The sequence below is a fragment of the Macaca mulatta genome, chromosome 1 (genome assembly GCF_049350105.2).
Source record: "Macaca mulatta isolate MMU2019108-1 chromosome 1, T2T-MMU8v2.0, whole genome shotgun sequence".
NCBI classification, from domain to species: domain Eukaryota; kingdom Metazoa; phylum Chordata; class Mammalia; order Primates; family Cercopithecidae; genus Macaca; species Macaca mulatta.
This window is the reverse complement of record NC_133406.1, coordinates 126,439,180-126,464,899: the sequence shown is the minus strand read 5'-3', so window position 1 is coordinate 126,464,899 and position 25,720 is coordinate 126,439,180. Positions and strand designations below refer to the sequence as shown.

Below are 25,720 nucleotides of genomic sequence, written 5' to 3'. Positions count from 1 at the left end.
TGAGGAGTATGGAGTCCCACTATGTTGCCCAGGCAGGTATCAAACTCCTGGGCTCAAGCTATACTCCTGCCTCTACCTCCCCAAGTGCTGGGATTACAGGTGTCAGCCATGGTGCCTGGCATCTCTTGGATCTTAAGATCTAATTGTACAAGAAAAACAAAGTACCAGGTAGTGATAAGTGGGATGCATTAAGTTTGAGGGAAGCTCTTTTAGGGAGGTAAAATTGAGAGTGATTCCTAAAGAATAAGACAAGCCAGGCATGTAAAGGTCTAGGAGAAAATATTCCCAGAAAGAAGAAAAGGACCTAAAGCAATGAAAAAGTCTGATCTATAGATGCTTTATACACACACACAAACACACACACACACAGAGAAAAATATCTGGAGAAATATATACCAAGTTATTAACAGTAGTTATCTATTGGTGGTAGAATTCTAAATGTCTAGCTTCTTTTCTGCTTATCTGTATTTTCTAATTTTCTACAATAAATGTATTGCTTTTATAATTTAAAAACTTATTTTTAATTTTTAAAGGATTATCATGGATTAACAAGCCCAAGATGGAATGACATCTTTTGTTTACCAGTTGGAAAATATACCTAGCAGGAAACTTTCAGGATGAAATACCAGGTACAGTCCTGACCAACCTTCAAGTTTGGTCTAGTATTTACTGTACAGAATTTATCCACCAAACAATCGTTTTTTCTAACATAATTGAAGTAATTTGGAGTTAAGACAAATATTCCAATTAATCCTATTATTACATATAGAAGAATAAGTTCAACAAATTTTAGAGTTAAGAATTTACTTGGTACAATACGTAAATATATAACAGTTCCAGTACTCTATATAAAAATCACTTCGAGTCAATTAGTTATTACAAGGCTTATAAAACCTTCTACATAAAATACTTAAAAAACCAAGTCGAAGACTTTCCAATGCCAAATAACTTTCATTGTATTTAATATTTCCTTCTAAGAACAATAAAATGAAAACCCTTTATTTGCAAATATCACTTGTAATTAAACTGTGACTAGATGCCAAAATTTACATATAATCAAAATACTGTTAACCTGGCAAGAGAAAAAGTCATCTTTTATTCTATATACAACTAAATATTTGAGATATTTGAGAATTAAACACTTAGTAATAGTCACTTATACTTCTTACCACATAAAATTAATCTAAATACTTTCCCCAATATCAAATCAGTAATTTAGTCAATTCTCCCAAGCAACTAAATGTTAATGCCATTCAATATAAAGGTTAGACCAATTTAAAAATAGTCATCTAATTACCCTCTGCTATTAATGTTTTAGAATTTCACAGGAAAACAAGAAAAGAAAATATCTCCAAATAGATATTGTTATTTTAAGCTTCGAAAGAGGTACTTGGTATGCAGAAAATTGTGACCTAGATCTGCCACTGACATTAGCACCAAGAAGGAACTGTGCTGATTGTAACACATTTTCTATATTACTATCAACTTTCCAGTGGTATTTATAACATGGCCAAGTATCTGTGGGTTTCACTTATACGGGTTTCACAAAAGTCACTTATATGAAAACCATTCAATTAGTCCAACATGGCCCATCTCAAAAAAAAAAGCAAAAACAAAAACAACAAAAAAAGAGAAAACCACTGTATAAAGAAAAAAACCTTACATTGTAATCTCATAAATCAACATGATAAAAATTTTAAATATGAAGTAAATCTCAAGCTATCTTCTCACTAATCCTGTTTTTCCTTTTTTTTTTTTTTTGAGACAGAGTCCCGCTCTGTTGCCCAGGGTGGAGTGCAGTGGCGTGATCTTGGCTCACTCCAGCTTCTGCCTCCTGGGTTCCAGAGAGTCCCCTGCCTCAGCCTTCCAAGTAGCTGGGATTACAGGCATGTAATACCACATCCAGCTAATTTTTTGTATTTTCAGTAGAGACAGGGTTTCACCATGTTGGTCAGGCCGGTCTCGAACTCCTGACCTCAAGTGATCCACCTGCCTCAGCCTCCCAAAGTGCTGGGATTACAGGCGTGAGCCACCGCACCCGGCCCCAGCTTTTGACTTTTATCTATCTAACTTAGGCTAAGATACAGAAAGCGTGACTTTTTTACAGAGAAATTTAAGACTACCCATTTCATACTGGCTAACAAATCTCCATAAGGAAACAAAATTTATTACTGAATTATCAAGGTGGCAACTAATTGAGAATGGCATATGTATACAAAAGTTATTAAAGGTTATTATCAAACGCTGGCCACTGTTGCTTTATGAGAAAAATAACAATTGTCCTGCCTTGAATTAAAAACATTATTTGAAAGTCAATGTCCAAAGTCTTCACAACCTTTCTATTTCTGATTTTAGCTTTCCAACGGAGAATCTATTCAGCACAATTTTAGTATTTCCCCATAGTGTAAAAGCTAAAATTTATTGACTACAGTTCTTTATAGAAAAAGAGCCAACAACCTACGCTATACCTGTGACTTAGAAAAGCTTTCACATATCCAACTGTGTGATTAAATATAAAGAGAAATACATAATTCTACAGAGGAAGATACAAACATTCACTTAAGAAACAAATTGCTGGCTGTCCTTAAAAAGGTCATTATCAATACATGACATTATTAATAAGATCCTCATATGTGCTAATACTTCCAATATTATCAATTATTGTCATCTGATTTCACACTACTGAAAGTTTTCATTAAATGCAAAAAATAGCTTTCCACATTATTAAGTTCTCCTTTTTTTTTTTTTTTCACTCTCGCCCAGGCCGGAGGGCAGTGGCACAATCTCGGCTCACTGCAACCTCTGCCTCTCGAGTTCAAGCGATTCTCCCACCTCAGCCTTCCAAGTAGCTGGGACTACAGGTGCACATCACCATGCCCAGCTAATTCTTGTACTTTTTGGTAGAGACAGGGTTTCACTATGTTGGCCAGGCTGGTCTCAAACTCCTGACCTCAAGTGATCTATCCGCCTTGGCCTCCCAAAGTGCTGGGATTACAGGCATGAGTCACCATGCCCGGCCTACAAAACGTAAGGTCTTAACAGCAATTCTTATACTCGAATTATGACTTAGAACTGGAAAAACACAAAAAAAGGTAGTATCTTCAATTCCTAAAAATCATAGTAGATGAGCAAAAGCAAAACAAGTGTAATTGCTTACAACTTATTACTCATGATTTTTTAAAGGACTAAAGTTGTTTTCTGAAAACAAATTATTTTCAGTCTTCTTGAGAGTTCTGCCAGTTCTATATAAATACCTGACTAAAAAGGAAAAACAAACAACTACTCATTTTGAAAGCCAAACATTTTGAATCATTGTATGTTTTTAACACTGCCTTACTTTACCCACCATCTCTCTATATCATGGTGTTTTAAGAGCACTCCCTAGGTTTAAATCCCTGTTCTGTAAGTACAGCTTTCTAGTATACTTTCTAGAAGTATAACTTTTTTCCCCTAAGCCTTTACTTTTTTTTTTTTTTTTTTTTTAGAGCAGTTTCAGGTTCCTAGAACTATAACCACACCTGGCTCCCACAAATGCATAGTCTGTCTCCCTGATTATCATCACCCCCAGCCAGAGTGGAATATTTGTTACAACTGATGAGTCTACACTGACACATCATTATCCGCCCACAGTCCATGGTTTACATTCAGGCTCACTCTCGGTGTTGTACATTCTGTGGGTTTGGATAAATGTATGACATGTATCCACTGTTAATTAAGTAGCATAAAGAGTAGTTTCACTGTCCTATAAAATGCTCTGTGCTCTGCCTATTCATGCATCCCTCTCCAAAACCCCTACCAACCACTGATCTTTTAACATTCTTGATAGTTTTTTCCCTTTTCCAGAGTGTCATATAATTGGAATCATAAAATGTGCAGCCTTTTCAAAATGGTTTCTTTTCACTTAGTAATATGCATTTAAGGTTCCTCCATGTCTTTTCATGATTTGATAGTTCATTTCTCTTTAGCACTGAATAATATTCTACTGTCTGAATGTACCACAGTTTATCCATTTACCTACTGAAGGACATTTTGATTGCTTCCAAGTTTTGGCAATTATGAATAAACCTATTATAAACAGCTATCTACAGGTTTTTGTGTGGACATAAATTTTCAACTCCTCTGGGTAAATTTCAAAGAGTATGACTGCTGGATCGTACAATATGTTTAGTTTTGTTAAGAAACTGCCAAACTGTCTTCCAAACTGGCTGTATCATTTTGTATTCGCAAAAATAATGAATGAGATGGCATATCTTTTTGCAAGTTAATTTCTTTGCACTGCTTCTCATTGGTAAAATTGGAGGAAAGAACAGTATCTCATCATAAAATTCATGTACAGAGTAAATGAAAAATGCATGTAAAGTACTTATAATAGTCCTAGAACATAATAAATACTCAATACATCTTAACTACTATTATTGCCAAAAACAGTTGAATTCTAGAGGCCATAGAGTGTACTATTTAAGAACAGGAGGTGTACAGTTAGATAGACCTAAGTCAATGTCCCAGCTTTATTGTTTACTAAGTTCTCTGGGTAAGCTCATAAATCTCTTTAAACCTCAATTTTCTCACCTTAAAATGTTATCATAGGCCAGATGCAGTGCCTCATGCCTGTAATCCCAGCACTTTGGGAGACTGAGGCAGGAAGATTGCTAGAGTCCAGGAATTCAAGACCAGCCTGAGCAACACAGCAGGACCCCATCTTTACAAAAATAAAAAATAAAAAAAATTAGCTGGGCTTGGCGGTGCATGCCTGTAGTCCTAGCTGCAGGAGTGAGCTAGGCTTAGCTACAGGCTGAGGTGGTGGGATCACTTGAGCCCAGGAGTTCGAGGTTACAATGAGCTATAATCACTTCACTACACTCCCTCCTGGGCAACCCTGTCTCAGAGAAAAAAATAAATATATTAATTCTAGAGTCTATCTCACAGAGTTATTTTAAGGATTAAATGAGACAATGACTATAATAGGCCCTCATCACAATATTTGACACATAATAAGTCTCTTATCATCTTGATCATCAAGAGAAACACATAAGATCTCTGAAAGAAGAAAGAAAACTTATCTGCCAAGTGTATAATAGGGACCATATATGTTATCTCATTTTAATCCTCAAACCAATTAAGTATGGAGAAAGAAACAGAGCCTGAAACCAGATATGTAATTTATATTAGGTCACAAAGCTAGTAGACAACAGCCAAGATTCAAACTTCTCACCTATCTGACTCAAAAACAAATTATTCTAACATACTGCACACTACACTCTCTTCCTTTCTGCCTCCACTATCAGACATCTCCCTGCAACACTCCCATTAGATGATTAACTAAGATTATCTGGTTACAATTAATGGACCTGAGGTAGCTTGGAAGAAAGGGAGTATTACTTCAACAAATATCTTACTTAGTACCCATTCCAAAATTTTTCGTATCCTTAAAGGTGTTTCTGCCTCTCTCAGGGTGAGCAGGGAAAACTATTAGTCCCTACAGTTGTTGTTCTGATAAATAAGATTATCTGTTTATTTCAATTCCCTTATAATCCCAATAATTTTCCATTTCTAACATCAAAAAGAAGTGCTTCTGGACTTAAAACCCCAGGTTTTTGACATAAGAGAAAATTTCCATTAAATGTCTGGCTCAGGAACACTTACACTCTGTGATAGCAGTTAGGCAAGTGGTCAAGAGTAAAAAAAAAAAAAAAGAGAGAGAGAAAGGAATGATGACTCACAAGAACATACATATGAGCAATCCAGTCATGTAGTGATATTGGAGAAGACAGCCTATGGGGGCTGTCCTTCCTTTCCTTTTCAACAAAATATTAAAATCATGAATTTACTAAGAATAATTAAAAAGAAGCATTACTTCTTTTGATGGTTTTTTAAGGAAGTATGTTTGTCCTATTTTTTTTTTTTTTTTTTTGAAACGGAGTCTCACTCTGTCGCCTGGGCTGGAACGCAAGTGGCGCAATCTCAGCTCACTGCAACCTCCCCCTCCCGGGTTCAAGTGATTCTCCTGCCTCAGCCTCCCAAGTAGCTGGGATTACAGGCGCCCGCCACTACGCCCAGCTAATTTTTTGTATTTTTCGTAGAGACAGGGTTTTACCATGTTGGCCAGGCTGGTGTCAAGCTCCTCACCTCATGATTTGCCCACCTTGGCCTGAGATTACAGGTGTGAGCCACCACGCCCGGCCTGTCCTATGTTTTTATGAGCAATAAGAGGGACAGAAAAAAATTAAGATTTCAAAACACATAGGTAACTGCCAGTTTAGTTAGACTCAAGTCTACTGCCTATATGAGATAAAAACATTTAAATATCTCTTTGTTAAATAATCAACCCCAGTGTGCATAGCAGAAAGAGAGGTCAACTGGGCTATGAGTGAAAAAAACTGAGTTCTGTATTCAGCTCTATCACTAACTAAAAAATTTTAAGCATTTCACTTTACCTCTCTGAAAATCACTTTACTTTCTGTTTTGAAGATGAGCAAGTCTACCCTAGCATTTACAGATTAAATTTTTGTTTCAACTGTTTATGAACAACTCCAAATATTTGAGATTGTAATAGTTCATAATTAGTCTCCACATGAACTCTGATTAAATACTGTTGAACTGCTGTGCAGGAAGGAACATGTCTCCTAAGTGAACTCAAGGGTGGCAAACTTCTCTAAAGAGTCAAACAGCAGGCTTTGCAGGTCTTATGGTCTCTGTCTCAATTACTGTATTCTGCTACTGTAGTGCAAAAACTACTATAGACAATATATATGAATGAACAAAGCTATATTCCAATAAAGCTTTATTTCTGGACACAGTTTAAATTTCATAAGATTTCCATGTGCTACAAGGTCGTTCCAACTATTTTAAATTGTAAAAACCATTGTTAGGCCAGGCACAGTGGCTCATGCCTGTAATCCCAGCACTTGTGGGAGGCACATCACCTGACGTCAGGAGTTTGGGACCAGCATGGCCAACATGGTGAAACCCCATCTCTACTAAAGTACAAAATTAGCTGGGCATGGTGGTGGGCGCCTGTAATCCCAGCTACTCAGGAGGCTGAGGCATGAGAATCCCATGAACCCAGGAGGTGGAGGTTGCACTGAGCTGAGATCGCACCACTGCACTCCAGCCTGGCACAGAGCGAGACTCTGTCTCAAAAAAAAAAAACAAAAAACAAAAAAAAAACATTGTTACATTACAGATTGTACTGATTTTTGAAAAAAGTGCAAAACCAATTCAATGGAAGATTAATATTTTCAACAAAAGGTGCTAGAGCAACTGGATATCCTTAGGCAAGAAGAAAAAAAAAGGCAACCTAAACCTCACACCTGTACAAAATTAACTCAAATGAATGACAGATTTAAATATAAAAGTTAAAATTATAAAACTTTTAGAAGAAAACAAAGGAGAAAATCTTTGGGATCTAGGACTTGGTATGTTAGATATGATGCCAAAAAAACATGATTCATTAAAGAAAAAAAAAAACTAGTAAATTGGGTATCAACAAAATTTAAAACTTTTGCTCTGTGAAGTATCCCACTGAGAAGGTAGAAAGGACCAGACACAGTGGCTCCTGTCTGTAATCCCAACACTTTGGTAGGCCAAGGTGGGAGGATCACTTGAGCCCAGGAGTTTGAGAGCAGCCTGGACAACACAGAGAGACCCCGTCTCTACCAAAAACAAAAACAAAAAACATTAGCCAGGTGAGGTGGTGCACACGTGTGGTCTCAGTTACTCAGGAGGTTGAGATGCGAGGATCACTTGAAACTCAGAGGTTGAGGCCAGAGTGAGCCATGATCACATCACTGTGCTCCAGCGTGGGTAACAGAGTGAGACCCTCCCCAAAAAACAAAAACAAACAGGCTGGGCGTGGTGGCTCATGCCTATAATCCCAGCACTTTGGGAGACCAAAGCAGGCGGATCACCTGAGGTCAGGAGTTCAAGACCAGCCTGACCAACATGGCAAAACCCCGTCTCTACTAAAAAATACAAAAAGTAGCTGGGCACAGTGGCAGAGGCCTGTAATCACAGCTAGTCGGGAGGCTGACATACGAGAATTGCCTGAACCCAGGAGGTGGAGGTTGCAGTGGGCCAGGATCATGCTACTGCACTCCAGCCTGGGCGACAAAGTGAGAATCCATCTCAAAAAATAATAATAATAATAATAAAAACCAAAATGACAAAAAAAAACAACAAGCAAACAAACAAAAAGGAGGGAAAGACAAGCAACAGACTGGGAGAAAATATGTGCAAAACATACAAAGAAGCTGCACCTGTTATCTGCAAAAAATTATCAAAACCCAACAATAAAAAAATATACAATTCAAGGGCCAGGCGCAGTGGCTCACACCTGTAATCCCAGCACTTTGGGAGGCTGAGGCGAGTGGATCGCCTGAGGTCTGGAGTTCAAGACCAGCCTGGCCAACACAATGAAACCCCGTTTCTACTAAAAATATAAAAAAGTAGCTGGGCGTAGTGGCGGGCACCTGTAATCCCAGCGACTCAGGAGGCTGAGGCAGGAGAATCACTTGAACCCAGGCGGCAGAGGTTGCAGTGAGCCAAGATTGCCATTGCTCTCCAGCCTGGGCAACAAGAACAAAATTCTGTCTCCAAAAAAAAATATATATATACACACACACACACACACACACACAATTCAATTAGAAAATAGGCAAAAGGTATAAAGAGACATTTTACTGACCAGGATATATAGATGGCAAATTATGATATGAAAAGATGTGTAATATCACTAGCCATTTGGGAAATGCAAATTAAGATCATGATGATATATCACTACACATCTATTAAAATTGCTAAAAATAGTGACAATACCAGATACTGGCAAGAATGTGGAGAAACTGGATTTCTCTTACATCGCTGACAGGAATGTAAAATGGTACAGACACTCCAGAAAATAATTTGGCAATATCTTAAAAAACAAACAAAATAAATAAACATATACAGTCATCCTTGGTATCCACGGAGGACTGGTTCCAGAGCCTCCCAGGGCACCAAAATCTAAGACGATCAAGTCCTTCATATAAAATGGCATAATAATTGCTTATAACCTATGCACATCCTCCCCTATATTTTAAATCATCTCCAGGTTATTTATACCTAATACAATGTAAATGCTATATAAATAATTGTTATACTGTATTGTTTAGGGAACAGTGACAAGAAAAAAAAATCTGTACAAGTCCAGTACAGACAATTTTTTTTTGAAAATATTTTCAGGCCGGGCGCGGTGGCTCACGCCTGTAATCCCAGCACTTTGGGAGGCCGAGGCGGGCAGATCACAAGGTCAGGAGATCGAGACCACGGTGAAACCACGTCTCTACTAAAAATACAAAAAATTAGCCGGGCGCGGTGGCGGGCGCCTGTAGTCCCAGCTACTCAGGAGGCTGAGGCAGGAGAATGGCGTAAACCCAGGAGGCGGAGCTTGCAGTGAGCCGAGATCGCGCCACTGCACTCCAGCCTGGGCGACAGAGCGAGACTCCGTCTCAAAAAAAAAAACAAAAAAAAACAAAACAAAAAAAAAAAGAAAAAAAAAAAAAAAAGAAAATATTTTCAATCCCAGGTTGGCTGAATCCAGGGATGTGGAACCCATGGATACAGAGGGCTAACTGTATTTGCCATACGACCAAAGAAATGAAAAGTTACATGCACACAAAAACCTGAACATCAATTTTCATAGAAGCTTTATCTATAATAGCTCAAAACTAGAAATAATCAAAATGTCCTTTCTTATAGGGGAATGATTCAATAGGTGAACCATGGTACATCCACAGCATGGAACACTATTCATCAATGAAAAAGAGGGATGGATCTCAGGGACATCATGCTGAGTGAAAAAGGGCAATCTCCAAAGATTACATACTGTATGATTCAACTTATATAATAGTCTCAAAATGACAAAATTACAGAGATGAAAAACAGGTTAGTGGTTGCCAGGGGACAGGGACGATAGAGAGATAGAGGGAGTGCCTAAGTTTGTAAAGGGTTTGTGGTGGTGGAATAGTTCTGTATCTTGATTGTAGTGGTGGTTACACTAATGTACATATGATAAAATAGCATATAACTACATATACATTGTTCCAATGTCAATTTCCTGGTGTTGGCATTATACAATAGTTACGTAAGATGTAGCTACTGAGGGAAACCGGTAAAAGGTAAGAACTCGAGTATGTTTGCAATTTCCTGTCAATCATTAATTATCTCAAAAAAAAAAAGTTAAAATAGTTTCCAAAAATCTGAGGATAAGCGAAGGAAAGACATAGCTTTGCAAGTAACAAGAATCTGCCCACTCTCCTTATTAATCTTAGAGTTGTTTTAAGGACCATGCATAATAAAATAATAAAGGCCAGTTTTAACTAAGTGCCTACCATGAGCCAGGCACTGTTGTAAGTACTTTGACACAATGCCCTATTTAATCCATACAAGGTCCTTATAAATGATACCACAATCCCATTTTACAGACAGGAAAAGTGCGGTTGAGAGAGGGTAAAGCAATTTGTTCAGGTTCACACAGAAAGAGAGTCATGATTTAAACTCAGATTAATACCAGAGGCATGCCTCCTGCATACCACTGTAACAACAAACATGTTCACAGGACAAGAAAGGTATCAGTCCAACTATGTGCAAAACCCTGGATTAAACAAAGTTAAATCAGTTTATTTTCTGTAGGGTTTTCAAAACTTTTAAAATGCCAGTTTGCCAGTTCATATTACATATGTAGAAGGCTACAGTATACAGTTTTTCTCAAATGTATTTGACCAAAAAACTCTTTTTCACCCAAAATATAGTTTGGGTATATAATCCAACAATCTCTCAGTCAAAAGTTAAAATGTTTAAATGGACTTATCTTAACCCACTTCTCTTCTTCACGTATTGGCAAACTACAGATATTTAGAGTGGTGTTGTCCAATGTGGTAGCCACTAGCCATATGTGACTAATTATAAATTAATTAGAATTAAATAAGATCAAAATTTCAGTTCCTCAATCATGCCACATTTCAAGTCTGTTCAGGAACCACATATGGCTACCATATTGGTCAGCACAAATACAGAAAATTTCCATCATCTGAGAAAGTTCTATCAGTCAGCATTGGGTCAGAAGCGTGTTTTTTAAAGAACGTGGGGCCTGTGTAATCTTCAGAGAAGCAGATTGTGAATTATTACACATGCTATCGCCACTATCCCCCATAAAACAGGGCCAGGTCAGGGATCCTTGATGATATAAAGCCACTGTAATGTCAAAGCACAGGGAAAAGGTAAACAAAGGAGTGGAAAAAATGAATAGCAGGAAGAGAAAGCAACATCATGAGGCCTGGAGATGAAGCTCGAAGCAGGATTCAGGAGTCTGGTTTCTACTCCCTGTTATGTCAATAATTCATCTTTTTAAAAAATATTTAAATTTTTTGCACTTGGTGCGAATTAACTGTGATTTGATTAAGCAGGCCTCTTTACTACTTTGGGCCTCAGTTTCCTTTTCTACAATACAAATTTAAGCCAGAGGATCACTGATTCCCTCTAGTTCTGTACAGTTAACACACACACACACACACACACACGAAATGAGAAAGTAGGGAATAAAGGTAAAAATAAAAAGAGAGCAAGATCATTGCATATTGGCGGTGAAAACTGGCAATTCTGTCATCTTGCCACAAGTTCTACTGCCAAGGATAAGATTTGGATGCCACCAAATGAATAAAAATTTAATGCTATTCAATAAATACTTATTGACCAATTATTTGCAATGAACTACACTATTTGGAAATAGCACCACCAAAAAAAATGATTAGCCTTAAGACTCAATACGTGGAAAGAATGCAAGACTCACAAAACTTTAGGTTGAAAGATCGGTTAATTAACACGTAATAACCTAACTGGCCCAGTACTAAGAAACAAAGAAGTATTTTAAATCTCCCTGAGGAAAAACAACTAGCAAATTATATAAAATAATATATAAAGTACAAACATATGGCATAATCAAAAGCATCATATTTGTTCCACAAAGAATATAAATAAATGCTACAGGTACTTGGGAAAAGGAAGACATCAGTTTTGGCCAATCTAATTTTTCTAGAACCCACATTTAATTGGATACTCTGACATTTTCTAGTTAAATATTCTTGAGGGCTATTGGAATTAACAGATTCACAAATTGTGCCAGACAGAATCAAATGCAACTGGAATTCCAGCCTCTACTATCTACTGCACAAATTCCCACTTTTCAGAGGCACTGTTGGTCCTATTTCCTAGTATCAAAGGGTAGAGAAAACTTCCACACGACTATTCTAAGAATTTAAATGGATAATATGAAAACTTTAAAATGATTTTTATCTCTAGATTAAAAAGAACCAAGATTAATTGCGTGTGATATTTTATCTTCCAGAAGCTAAGTCAACCAGTGAGTCGTGTAACCTTTATATGAATTCCCTTCTGAAAGACTGGAACCATACCCCTGACTATTCTGGCGCAAGGGAGAGCGGATACTAAAGCTTTCCAGCAAGCAAAACAAGGAGAAGGGATTTTAGCAACATGTCTTTTCTTTGGAAAGGCATTTTTTAGTACCCCACCTACTAATCTAACGCGGCGCGGAAACCCTGCAGAATTTGAAAACAAATGCTGAGGTTCCGGGGGACTGGCAAAGGGATTAGTAACTGACAGCTCGGCCTCGGAGCGAGAAGCCTCAAGTAGTTAGATCAAACCGTGTCAACGATCTGAAATCCAGGGTCCACCCCAGTGAGCTTAGGGAAGTAGAGCAGCAGATGGTAAGCAGGGGTTTGGCGTCTTTCAGTCCTAAAGATGCAGGATATCGGAACTGAGAGAGACCTAGAACCCAAGTCGGGCAGTTTGCCTGCTCTCACCTCTCTTGGGGGCTTTGATCAGAGGCACCCCTCCAGTCCTCTCGCCGTTTTCCTGCTTGTCCTTGTGCTTGAGATCCGTTCCGCAGGAGCTGGGGTCACCATCGGAGCCGCGGTGGTGATGGTGCTTGTGCCGCTCCTTGTGGCCCTTATGCTTGGGCCCGGCCGCGCTCACCGTCAGAGGCGAGAAGGTGAAGAGGGCCGAGGTGCTTGGGGCCGGGAGAGGGGCAGCGACAGCGGGCCCGGCGGGTGCCAGCGAAGGTGGCGGCGGAGGCGGCAGGAGAAGAGGCTCAACAGGGCCTGGGACAGTTGGGGCTGCATTCGTTGGCGGCAGCGGCCCAGGATGTTGGCGGCTGCGACGCCGCCGGTGAGGGGGAGCGAGAGAGGGCTCCTGGCTCGGCCGTCCCCGCTTCTCCTGAGACCCCCCACTGCTAGATCGGCGCTGCCGTTTCACTCCCCGCGGGGAGACCCCAGCAGGAGGTTTCTCCTTCCCCTCTTTGTCCGGCTCCTCCTGCGCCGCCACCGCCCGTACTACGCGCACCGCTCCGACCTGCGCAGCCATTTCACCCACAAACACACATTTAAATGGCCCGACCGCCCCCCCGTCCGCGCATCGCGCAAGCGCCGCCCGCGCACTGCCCGCTGGGCATTGGAGTCTCTCCTCCGCCCTCCACTTGTCGGCTGTTCTTCGTCCAGAGATAAACATGCCGGAAGCGGCCGTTCCCAGCTTTTCTCCGCAGGCCTCTCCAACCGAGCTTCTATTGTAAAGCACCGTGTGCCGCGCAAAGCATTATGGGAGCTGTAGTTCCGCCGGGCCCCGCGCCGCGTCCCCGGCTCTGAGTGGAGGAGCGGAAAGGGAGCGTGCGCGGAGTCACGCTTCTGGCTGCGACGCAACCGCCGCTGGGCGGTGAGTTGCCGCCAACCGCCCTAACGGCCGAAACAATGTTAATGGCTTTTAGAGTCTGGCGGCGCGTTCCCATTAGCATCTTCCTATGACCCTTCCTCGTTTACACGGAGGAGGTGGTCTCCACAGTGACTTTTAAATTTAATATTTCTCTCATAACCTTTTTCAGGTAAAAAAATCTTCATCCTTTAAACTTTTACGGGGGATGAAATGAAGGTGAAAAGAAGATTTAGTAATATGTAAAATAAGGGTGGTTTTGCTGTAAAAATATGATAGGGCCGCAATTCAGAAATGTTTTCAAGCATCTGGGGCATTGCTATGGTTACAACTACAGGCCTACGAAGTCAGGTCCGAGAACTGCTTGGGGTCCTGGTGGGGGCGGCCCCTCCTTGCCATCGGGCCACATCCCCGCTAATGCCTGGAAGAGTCTAGCATTTATTTTTAATATATCCCTACAGTTAAGAAAAATTGTAGATGGAAAACCATGTTTAAGATTTTTTGTAAGTTTTTTTCCCAAATCTTAAGGATAAGGTTGCATAAATTTGAAAAGTGTGCCTACCAGAGAACACACCACAAATCGTCACTGTTCACTACGGATAGCTGCTGCTCAGAAATTCATTTAGAATTTCATCCTCGCTTTAGCTTTTACCTGGGGTTCTTTTAGGTATTTATTTAGAGACGGGCGGGGCGGGGCTCTGTGTCTTAGGCCGGCAATCCCAGAGCTTAGGCCGAGGCAGGAGGATCGCGTGAGGCCAGGAGTTCGAGATCAGCCTGGGTAACAGTGAGACTCTGTCCCTACAAAAATATTTTTTAAATTATCTGGGTGTTGTGGCACGCGCCTGTAGTCCCAGCTACTCGGGAGGCTAAGGTGGGAGGAGTGGTCGCGCCACTGCACTCTGGCCTGGGTGACAGATCCAGACCCTGACTCTTAAAAAAAAGAAGAGAGAGAGAGACAAGGTCTTGCTCTATTGACCAAGCTGGCCTCCAACTCCTGGGCTCAAGGACTGAGTAGCTTGGTCTACAGGTGCACTCATGGCGCCCTGGGTGACTCATAGTTACCTAGGATTCTTTTAATATATTTGTTTCTTGTTAAAGACATTTGGAAGTAATTGATTACAATGATATATATACTCAGCAGATAAAATTACTGTGGTTTGATTTCACTAGTTTCTGGAGAAGTATTACCTAAACACTACTGCAATGAAGTCAGTTTAAAAACAACAAAGTTTATTGATTATCTATTGGATACATTGTACTACAACAGACAGCTAATAATATTTCATTCAGTTTGCCCTACTGAATGAAAGATACTGAAGAACAAATGATGTTTAAACAATACTACGTGTTTCCAAAAGTTATAAATAAAGTTATTTAAATAAAAATATTTTTAATGCATTAGGGGAAGTCAGGTGGATTCTTTGTAAAACACAATTACCCACCAATTTATTCACTACATAAAATTAGAGTTGAAATAGATTTTCTTATGGCAGATCCATATTCATATAGAAATTCATTTTAAACTAGTATTTCTGATGGTCAGATAAAAATTGCACATGATCTGAAAGATCCTGTATAAACATATACAATTTGTATCTTTTGCTACCAAAAGATAGCTATTATATTTCATTGATTACTTTTCTAGAATTGGTAATTTAATGACTTTGATTAAAACTTATCAGTAATGCAGTTGAACTCCTTTGTTGTTATATTCAAATAATTGTCATTATTTGCACATTTTATTTTTGTAAATATAATTTCTCATTTTCTTAATATTCCAGTTTTCCACAATATTTGGGAAGATTTACAAGGTATACTTCATTTAGGCAAAAATAACTTAGGGAATAGCCATTGTCAAGAGCAATTTGTATTGCAACCCACAAGGTAAGTTCCTTTTTTAACTTTTTATAGTACATTCTGGTAATGTAGAAATTAGTTGAGATCCAAATCTTACAAACCTTTTGAAGTTTACGTTTATGTAAAAAAGTAAAAGAAAATAAAAAATAACTGGCAAAAATGAAAAATCCATTCTAAAAGTGTTTCTCATATAGCATTCTCTACATAAGCTCAAGTGACAAACTTTTATTTGCAGTTTTCAACTCAATGTAAATGATATGAAAATGCAAAACTTACATTTTGCTTTTCTTTTAAAAGCTATTAACACATTAGCATATCTTCATATTTGATATTATGCGTATAGAGCACTTATTTTAGCTAGCAGTATTCCAGTAGTTTTATTTGCAGGTGTACTTGCAGCCCATATGCTTACAAATCTGGAGTTTTATTAGATATTCCAAGTTGGTGGTGGATTCCTTGGTCCTTTGGGTTTTGAAAAACGGTTTGCAAAACCTGGGAACAAAAATGAAGTTGAATGAAAAAGATGTTTTAAGTATAGAAATGAATACTTGGATTTTAGAGTATAATATATGCAAATACATGGTCTTTTTTTTTAAGTTTAGGCAGCATCTTGACCAATTTAGTAATAGATTATAAAAGGATTATAGTAATATAAAGTTTAAATGATAACAGAATACTAATAACACTTTAAATTTGAAGAGCATTTACAAATTTAATAATGGTAATAATAGAATGTAGGACCCTGGTTATATATAGCCTTTGATAATTTAGTATATAATATCATTTATCTATGACTTTTTGTCATCCACTCCTTCCCATTAAATGAAGCTGGGAAATTTTAATTTCAAAAAAATATAGCACCGTTACTTATAATATTATTGCATTACATCTAGATATACTTCTATGTCAGTCCAGAAATCCTTCAATTTACTAAGAGATTATGTTTGAAAAGCTTAGAAAAAAATAAACAATTCTGAAAAACGAAGTAGGTAAGTAATCATTATTATTTATCTTTCTTCTTCAAACTTCTTCCCCCTACCCTACCCCAAAAAAGGAGGATGAGAAAATTTTTCACAACTAATGAAGGCTATTTCTGGATGTTTTCAAAAGGTATGCAGGTTGATGATGTTGGTTCTTTATCATTTCAGCAACATATGACTTTATGACTTTTCTTTGATGGTAATGTCTTTTTGTTTGTTTGTTTTTTGTTTGAGACGGAGTCTTGCTCTGTTGCCCACGTTGGAGTGCAGTGGCACGATCTCGGCTCACTGCAACCTCCGCCTCCTGGGTTCAAGCGATTCTCCTGCCTCAGCCTCCCGAGTAGCCGGAATTACAGGTGCCAGCCAACATGCCTGCGTAATTTTTGTATTTTTAGTAGAGATGGGGTTTCACCCTGTTGGCCAGGCTGGTCTCAAACTCCTGACCACCTTGGCCTCCCAAAGTGCTAGGATTACAGGTGTGAGCCACTAAGCCAGGCCTAATGGCAGTATATTTTTCAGTTATCTTACACTTAGCAACTTTAGAAACTTACAGTGAGAAATGAAAGGTTCGAAGTATAGAAGAATAATAAAATGGAAAACTCAAAGATATTCCTAAACCTTTAATTTCATCATCATACAAGTTGTACTGTCTACCTTAAAAAACTGATGTAAAGATCAAATGAGATATTTGTGTAAAAAGCGAATGGGATGAGGTGCAGTGGCTCACGCCTTTGAGTAATCCCACAGGTTTGGAGGCCAAGGCAGGTGGATTGCTTGAGTCCAGGAATTCAAGACCAGCCTGGGCAACATAGTGAAACCCTGTCTCTACAAAAAAATACAAAAAGAAATTAGCTGGGCATGGTGGCTTGCACCTCTGGTCCCAGATACTCAGGAGGCTGAGGTGGGCAAATCATTTGAGCTCAGGGAGGTCAAGGCTGCAGAGGGAAAGAAAAAAAAAAAAAAAAGAATTACAAAAACAAAAACGCACAGCATCCAGCACAATGCCTGGCACATAGTAAGTACTCAAATGTTGCTCAGGCCAGTCATGTTGACTCACACCTATGTTCCCAGCACTTTTGGAGGTGAGTATGGAAGATAGCTTGAGGCCAGGAATTCAAGCACATGGTAACTACTCAAATGTTGCTTAAATTTCAACCCAGAAGCCAGGCATGGTGGCTCACACCTGTAATCCCAGCACTTTGGGAGGCCAAGGTGAGTGGATCACGTAAGGGCAGGAGTTCAAGACTAGCCTGGCCAACATGGTGAAACCTTGTCTCTACTAAAAATACAAAAATTAGCTGGGCATGGTGACGAGTGCCTGTAATGCCAGCTACTCGGAAGGCTGAGGCAGAAGAATCGCTTGAACCCAGGAGGCCAAGGTTGCAGTGAGCCGATATCGTGCCACTGCACTCCAGCCTGGGTGATAGAGCGAGGCTCCATCTCATTTAAAAAAAAAAAGAAAAAGAAAAAGAAAATTTCCAACCTAGAAAACTATGCCAGAACTGGAAGAGAAGAAGAGTAGGGAAGGGGAAAGAAGATTCAAGAAAAAAAAGCACATTCAAATTTCTTAATGGTGGTGATTAAAAAAATTGGTGGAGGGGACGCACAGCCTAGTTGATGTACATTTTACTCTTCCCAGTGGTAAGAAAGAAGATGGAAGGAATACTTTTGGTTAAAATGTTTCACACACAATAGTCAGAATCATCCTGTCAGTACAGATCACTTGATTGTAACCCAAGTGGACTAGGAATAGAGATATGGATATATATATTAGTACTGAGTACCTAAAATTTTAGGAATACCTATATTCAATCTCTTTCTCTGGTCAATTCTCAGTAGTTTAAAACAGTTTCGGGCTACCTTTTTTTGCATGTGGGCCAATTCAGGGAAAATAAACCTGAATCACAAATTTTTTTCATTCCGATTTAAGTACTTTTTTGAGTAACATGCACTTAAATTGATATTGCCTTAAAAAAGTAAGTGCTGATGTTTTGGGTTTTTTTTTCCAAGACAGGGTCTTGCACTGTCACCCAGGCTAGAGTGCAGTGGCGTGATCATGGCTCACTGCAGCCTCAACCTTCAGGGCTCAAGTGACCCTCCCACCTCAGCCTTCTGAGTAGCTGGGACTACAGGCACATGCCACCATGCCTGGCTAGTTTAAAAAAAATTTTGTAGAGACAGAGTCTCACTGTGTTGCTTAGACTGGTCTCAAACTCCTGGCCCCAAGCAATCCTCCCTCCTCAGCCTCCCAAAGTGCTAGAATTACAGGCATGAAAGTGCTGCTTTTTAAGTAGGTAAAATGTTCAAATCTAGGCATATTTGAGAGGAAGCAGCATGGAGGCAGCTCTCTAATATTTTATCCTCATATTAGATTATATAGACTGTTGTTAAGCTAGGTAGGCCTAGAGTTACTCAAGTTGTATCACTGATTTAGAGTAAAGAAGGAAGCAGAGAACATTTATGTTCCAGGCAAAGTAGGGAGCTTTTTTCTTTTTCTTTTTTCCTTTTTTTTTTTTTTTTTTTTAAATGAGATTGTCTCACTGTGTTACCCAGACTGGTCTTCAACTCCTGGGCTCAAGGGACCCTCACCTCAACCTCCCAAAGTGCTGGGATTATAGGCATGAACCACCATGCCTGGCTTGCTTTTTTCGTAGTTTTTACAATATTCTATGTGAATGTTTTAGCTAAGTGATTTCGTGTAAATCATAACTTATTTTTTAAATTATAACTTTTTTTTTTTTGAGATGGAGTCTCATTCTGTCGCCAGCATGGAGTGCAGTGGTGCGATCTCAGCTCACTGCAACCTCCGACTCCCTGGTTCAAGCAATTCTCCTGCCTCTGCCTCCCAAGTAGCTGGGATTACAGGCATGTGCTACCATGCCCTGCTAATTTTTGTATTTTTAGTAGAGACAGGGTTTCACCATGTTGGCCAAGATGGTCTTGATCTCCTGTCCTCATGATCCACCCACCTCGCCCTCCCAAAGTGCTGGGATTACAGGTGTGAATCACCCCTCCCAGCCTAAATTATAACTTTTTAAACCTTAGAGTTAATGAAATCCAAACAAAATTTTATGGCAAAAAGGACAGATCCAGAGATTTTAGTTAAACATTTTGTGAAGATGACACAGGGACTCTAACTTAGGCGTGGCAGATATTGCTCCCCATCCACCAATATCCTCTTTGCTTCTTCCTCAAATAGAATTGTATGTAGGCAGTTTTTTCTGTCTGCCCAGCAATATTACATTTCCCAGTCTCTTTTGCAGTTTAATTATAGCACATGTCTGAGTTCTCTTCAAGGGAATATGAGCTGATATGATCTGGCCATTTCCGGGCCAGTGCCTTTGTAGAGTAAGAAGAGGAGGCCACACCTCCACTTTTTCCTCTTTTCTTGCCACTTACAGTCTGGATGTGGCAGCAACCTAATTTTGATTGTGTAAGTAAGGACAATACCATTAAGCGACAGTTCTCAAAGTGTGATTCAGGGACTCCTGGAGGCCTCACACTCTTTCAGGGGGTTGATTAATAATAATGTTTAGTAGTAATAGCCTACTACTAATTGCTATTCTTCTTACAAAAAATTATACCTGATACTACTTTAAATAGTATCATAAATATGTATCACACAGAATAATAGAATGCTTAGAATAATATAAAATTATCATTTTAAGTTTATAGGTTAACTTAGGAGGAATTGGGTAAGCAAACCTTAAAACTGTCAGAATTGTGCTTCATTTCCTACTATTAAATTAGTTATATGAGACTAAATAGTGGCAACTGCTATTCTTTTTATCATACTTGTATGTTTTTCATAAATTTGCTTTAGATATGAACTGGAATATCACAGCATCTCAATTTCTTCATTTGGATAGTCATATTTATTTACTACATGCCAACACAATCATTTGGTTACCTAGCTTTATTTTCCACATATACTAGATAATTTAGTTCTGTGTGAGATGTTAAGAGGTAGTTAAGGTTAAAAATAAAAAGATAAATTGCATGGAAAAGAATATAAACATAAGGACCTATACGTGCAACCTAAAATCATATTTAAAGTTGTATCTGTTATACTGTAAATGAGTAATTTAGGTAATTTGTTTAACTCTTCAGTAAAATGACACACATACCAAAATTCAGAAATGAGCTGGAGTTATTTGACTGAACAGATTCTGTAGGCTTGTTTGGTGGGCAAGAATTACAGATACCTAGAATTAAAAGAAAAAATATAAGGGAAAGACTAAAGACAGACTCAGATGACTGTTGATCAGATCACATATAATTGTTAAGAGTAATTAATAATCCCAAATAAACATATCACTGTCGAATGTTAACAAAATGTAGGTGCTTACAAATGGGTTGACACTATAATATTCTCATTTGTATTTTTGGTATTTTCTTAAAAGGTTTCTTTTCTTTGCAAACAGATTGTATAGTAAAGCCCAACACTAAAGGTAATTGCCATAGAAATAAGATCCAATATATCATGAATCAGCATGGTTTTTTTCTTTTTTTTTTTTGAAATTCACATTTTGGCTTTGGACTTCATATAACTTTTTCCTCTGACCACTCTTAGTACATTTTTACATCATTTGTTCTCCACAATAATTCATCCATGACAAGTCTTATTTTTATTATATAATCCTCTACGCTGGAATCTCTTTTTTTATTCCACTTTCCAGCCTGATTTTTTTCTAATTTAGGCCCATAACCGGGCACGGTGACTCACGCCTGTAATTCCAATACTTTGGGAGGCTGAGGCAGGCAGATAACTTGAGGCCAGGAGTTCAAGACCAGCCAGGCCAACATGATGAAACCCTACTAAAAATACAGAAAAAATTAGCCAGGCGTGGTGTTGCACGTCTGTAATCCCAGCTACTTGGGAGGCTGAGAAACAAGAATTGATCCAACCTGGGAGGCAGAGGGATGCGGTGAGCCCAGACTGCGCCACTGCAATCCAGACTGGGTGACAGAGCAAGACCCTGTCTCAAAAAAACATGATTTGATTATTATTTAGGCCAATAATCTCCCAAAAGCATTGTTATGCTGCTTTGTTTTGCTATTTTAGTTACTTATAGGTATAAGTTACTTATAGGTCATATATTTACATTGATATATTCATGTATCAGTTTCTGCAGTTTTGAAAATAGTCCCTTAAAAACTTTGTCCACATTTTGCACATTCTATCTTGGCAACGGAAAAAGATAATTTCAGGCTTGTATAACTTTCTAACAAATTGCATATAAATGGGAAGAATATTGGTAAGCATTTTTGTTGTTGTTTTCAACATTTTCAGAATGCACTGTGTGAACTGCATATGTATTTTTGCACATGCATACCTCATACTAGGATTCTAGAAACACCTTCCTTTTCGAGGAGGTACCTGAGTAGGAATCACTAGAATACATACTGAATTTCAATCAGATCCAGTTAAAACACATATTTATTTTATACTTACTATATTACTATAGTAAGCATAATTATTATACTTAATATATTAAAATAGTTAAAGTATAAGTATAAAATACTATTCATATTTAAATACTTACTATGTGCTAAGCATTGCTCTAGGCACTGAAGATAGAGACATGAATAGAAAGTGAGTAAAGGTAAGGAAGTTCAGGAGACATCAGTAATCTCTATACTGCATAGAGCTGAAAGTTATATACATCCTTCAGAAAGAAAACAAAATTGTCTCAAAGGAGAATATTGGTTGTTTACAAAGGAGGCACAGATTCCACACATATATATCAGAGGAAACTGCTATTTTGTTATATTTTAAAAATCATGGTTGTTTTTTTTTTGTTTTTTTTTTTTTTTTGAGACAGAGTCTCACTCTATCACCCAGGCTGGAGTGCATTGGCACGATCTCAGCATACCGCAACCAGCGCCTCCCGGATTCAAGCAATTCTCCTGCCTCAGCCTCCCAAGTAGCTGGGACTACAGGTGCATGTCAACATGCTTGGCTAAATTTTTTGTATTTTTAGTAGAGACGGGGTTTCATCATGTTGGCCAGGCTGGTCTCGAACTCCTGACCTCATAATCTGCCCATCTCGGCCTCCCAAAGTGCTAGGAATACAGGCGTGAGCCACTGCGCCTGGCCTATTATGGATATATTTATGCTGCCTGCCTAACCTTCATTCCCACTTCTAATAATAGAACTTGAATTTTCCTTTGGGAAACTACCCCTCCCCAATTTTCAGTTCCCATGCTTCCAGTAGAGCTGATTGTACCTTTAGATTAAGGAAATGACCTATAACTAAGGCTGATTTTCAGTTAGTATATTGGCATGGTCACACCAGATGTATAGGTCTGACCTCATTCCTGATTGGACAGTGTACACATGTAATAAGTGTTAAATATTAGGGTATGACACTATCCTGCCTAATCAGAACATTGACTATACTGGCAATAATTGGTTCAGGGATGTGCAAACGAACCAAGTCAAGACAATCAGACCCAGTTGGCACTAGTCATCACAGTGTGGCTTGAAAACTAATAAAGAGTTATTTTTTTTCCATCATAAGCCTGAACTCACATGATAAAAACCTGCCTATGAATGAGTTAACACAGAGTGAGACTAAGCTGAGAGACATGAAATGAGAGATTAGGTTCTGATTACATCATTTGGACCATTGTTACAAGCCAGTAAATTCCCCTTTTCTGCTTAAGTCAGCTTAAGTTAGGTTTTCTGTCACTTGTAACTAAAGGATTTCTGAGCAATTAAAGTTTCCCACCAAAAGTTAGCATCAAGCATCACAGTTGACAGCTTCCACTCTTGTCACTCTATAATTCATTCATGATCGTTTTATACTTTTCTGTGAAGCATGTTTAAAAATAAAAATAAATAGGAAACAGAGCATGTAACATCTCTACCTAAAACCCTTTTATGGCTTTCCATTACACTTAGAATAAACTAAACTACTTACCATGCATGACCCATAAGAATCTAACTGCTCCTCTCTGATCTTTCCAGTCTCGCCTTATTCATGTCTCCTCTTTACTTACTACCCTGCAACTAAGATGGCTTCCCTTTGAGTTTCTACAATACACCAAACTCTCATACCTCAGAGATTTTGTTCCCTCTATCTGAAATACTCTTCTCTGGACCCTTTGGCTGGCTGGCTGCTCCTTCATGTTTCGGGTTCAATTTTCACTTCCTTAAAAAGGGTTTCTTGGGCTGGGCGCAGTGGCTCATTCCTGTAACCCCAGCACTTTAGGAGGTGGAGGTAGGTGGATCATGAGGTCAGAAGATCAAGACCATCCTGGCCAACACGGTGAAACCCCATCTCTACTAAAAATACAAAAATTAGCCAAGCATGGTGGCGCACCCCTGTAGTCCCAGCACTCGGGAAGCTGAGGCAGGAGAATCACTTGAACCTGGGAGGGGGAGGTCGCAGTGAGGCGAGATCGCGCCATTGCACTCCAGACTGGATAACAGAGCTAGACTCCATCTTAAAAAAAAGGTGGGGGGGGGGGTTTGCCGGGAGCGGTGGCTCACGCCTGTAATCCCAGCACTTTGGGAGACCGAGGCGGGCGGATCACGAAGTCAGAGATCGAGACCACGGTGAAACCCCGTCTCTACTAAAAATACAAAAAATTAGCCCGGCGTTGTGGCGGGCGCCTGTAGTCCCAGCTACTTGGGAGGCTGAGGCAGGAGAATGGCGTGAACCTGGGAGGCGGAGCTTGCAGTGAGCCGAGATCGCCCCACTGCACTCCAGCCTGGGCGACAGAGCGAGACTCCGTCTCAGAAAAAAAAAAAGGGGAGGGTTTCTTGGACTCCTCATTCTAAAGTGGATCCCCTTTGTTACCCTCTCCTAGTTACCCTTTTGTTTTCCTTCATAGCATTTGTCATGTGTTATTATGTACATATTTGTGAATATGGTCAACCAAATTTTGTTTAATGTTGTTTGTTTAATGATGGAATCCCTCACCAAACTTACATTCCACAAAGCAGAGCCCATATCTGTTCTGTTCACCATCATATACCAAGTGCCTTACAGAATGCCTGAAATATAGTAGACACTCAACAAATACTCATTGAATGAATGAATGAATGACACTAGGCTTAGATTCTAGCTTAAAATAACAGATGAAGAATCCTAATTTCATTAAAAGTAGGACCAGCTTTACGGACCAGTGGGAGATCCAGGCTACCAGGAGAACACATGGAATTCCAGAATCATGAACCATCTGGAAGGGGCTGAGGACACATATGAAGTACAGTCTAAAGCTTCAGGATCAGTTTTGGGAGCCAGATGTTCTTCATTTACAGGCAAAAGACCAGAGGATCAAGGAAACTGAAAAATACAGCACAGCCTAGATCCAGAGAATTAACTGGGAGCTCTTAGAAATAAGACTCAATCAATTAGAGACTTCAATGTTAGACCTAAAACCATAAAAACCCTAGAAGAAAACCTAGATAATACCATTCAGGACATAGCCATGGGCAAGGACTTCATGTCTAAAACACCAAAAGCAATGGCAACAAAAGCCAAAATTGACAAATGGTATCTAATTAAACTAAAGAGCTTCTGCACAGCAAAAGAAACTACCATCAGAGTGAACAGGCAACCTACAGAATGGGAGAAAATTTTTGCAATCTACTCATCTGACAAAGGGCTAACATCCAGAACCTATAAAGAACTCAATCAAATTTACAAGAGAAAACAACCCCATCAAAAAGTGGGCAAAGGATATGAATAGACACTTCTCAAAAGAAGACATTCATACAGCCAACAGACAAATGAAAAAATGCTCATCACTCGCCATCAGAGAAATGCAGATCTAAACCACAATGAGATACCATATCACACCAGTTAGAATGGCAATCATTAAAAAATCAGGAAACAACAGGTGCTGGAGAGGATGTGGAGAAATAGGAACACTTTTACACTGTCGGTGGGACTGTAAACTAGTTCAACCATTGTGGAAAACAGTGTGGTGATTCCTCAAAGATCTACAACTAGAAATACCATTTGACCCAGCCATCCCATTACTGGGGATATATCCAAAGGATTATAAGTCATGCTGCTATAAAGACACATGCACACGTATGTTTATTGCGGCACTATTCACAATAGCAAAGACTTGGAATCAACCCAAATGCCCATCAGTGACAGACTGGATTAAGA

At 39.1% G+C, this 25,720-nt stretch overlaps 2 protein-coding genes and 1 long non-coding RNA gene across 23 annotated transcripts in view; 1 reads left to right on the top strand and 2 right to left on the bottom strand.

Annotated features, from left to right (window-relative positions):
* RSBN1 (round spermatid basic protein 1) overlaps positions 1–13,649 on the bottom strand; it is a 51,272-nt gene extending 37,623 nt beyond the window's left edge. The window contains exon 1 of the mRNA XM_001110110.4: positions 12,855–13,649. Within this exon, the coding sequence (XP_001110110.1) occupies positions 12,855–13,557 (703 nt within the window). The 5' untranslated portion in view covers positions 13,558–13,649. The remainder of the gene's footprint in view (positions 1–12,854) is intronic.
* A 108-nt stretch (positions 13,650–13,757) lies between these two features.
* LOC107000335 (uncharacterized) lies at positions 13,758–24,839 on the top strand. Of its 2 annotated transcripts, XR_013399597.1 has the most exons (4): positions 13,758–13,924; positions 15,534–15,636; positions 16,664–16,719; positions 24,705–24,839. It is a non-coding gene; the product is annotated as an uncharacterized LOC107000335 (long non-coding RNA). The 2 variants fall into 2 exon arrangements; XR_003720943.2 differs by lacking the exons at positions 16,664–16,719; positions 24,705–24,839 and adding an exon at positions 16,503–16,634.
* PTPN22 (protein tyrosine phosphatase non-receptor type 22) overlaps positions 14,962–25,720 on the bottom strand; it is a 69,314-nt gene continuing 58,555 nt past the window's right edge. For 13 of the 20 annotated variants that reach the window (XR_013410729.1, XM_077982839.1, XM_077983002.1 and 10 more), the window contains 2 exons: positions 20,717–20,794; positions 14,962–16,101 (listed from right to left, as the gene is read on the bottom strand). Coding sequence is in view for 15 of the 20 variants with exons in the window: in XM_077982719.1 (XP_077838845.1) it covers positions 16,037–16,101; positions 20,717–20,794 (143 nt within the window). In the remaining 5 variants the exon portion in view is untranslated. 20 annotated transcript variants of the gene reach the window in all.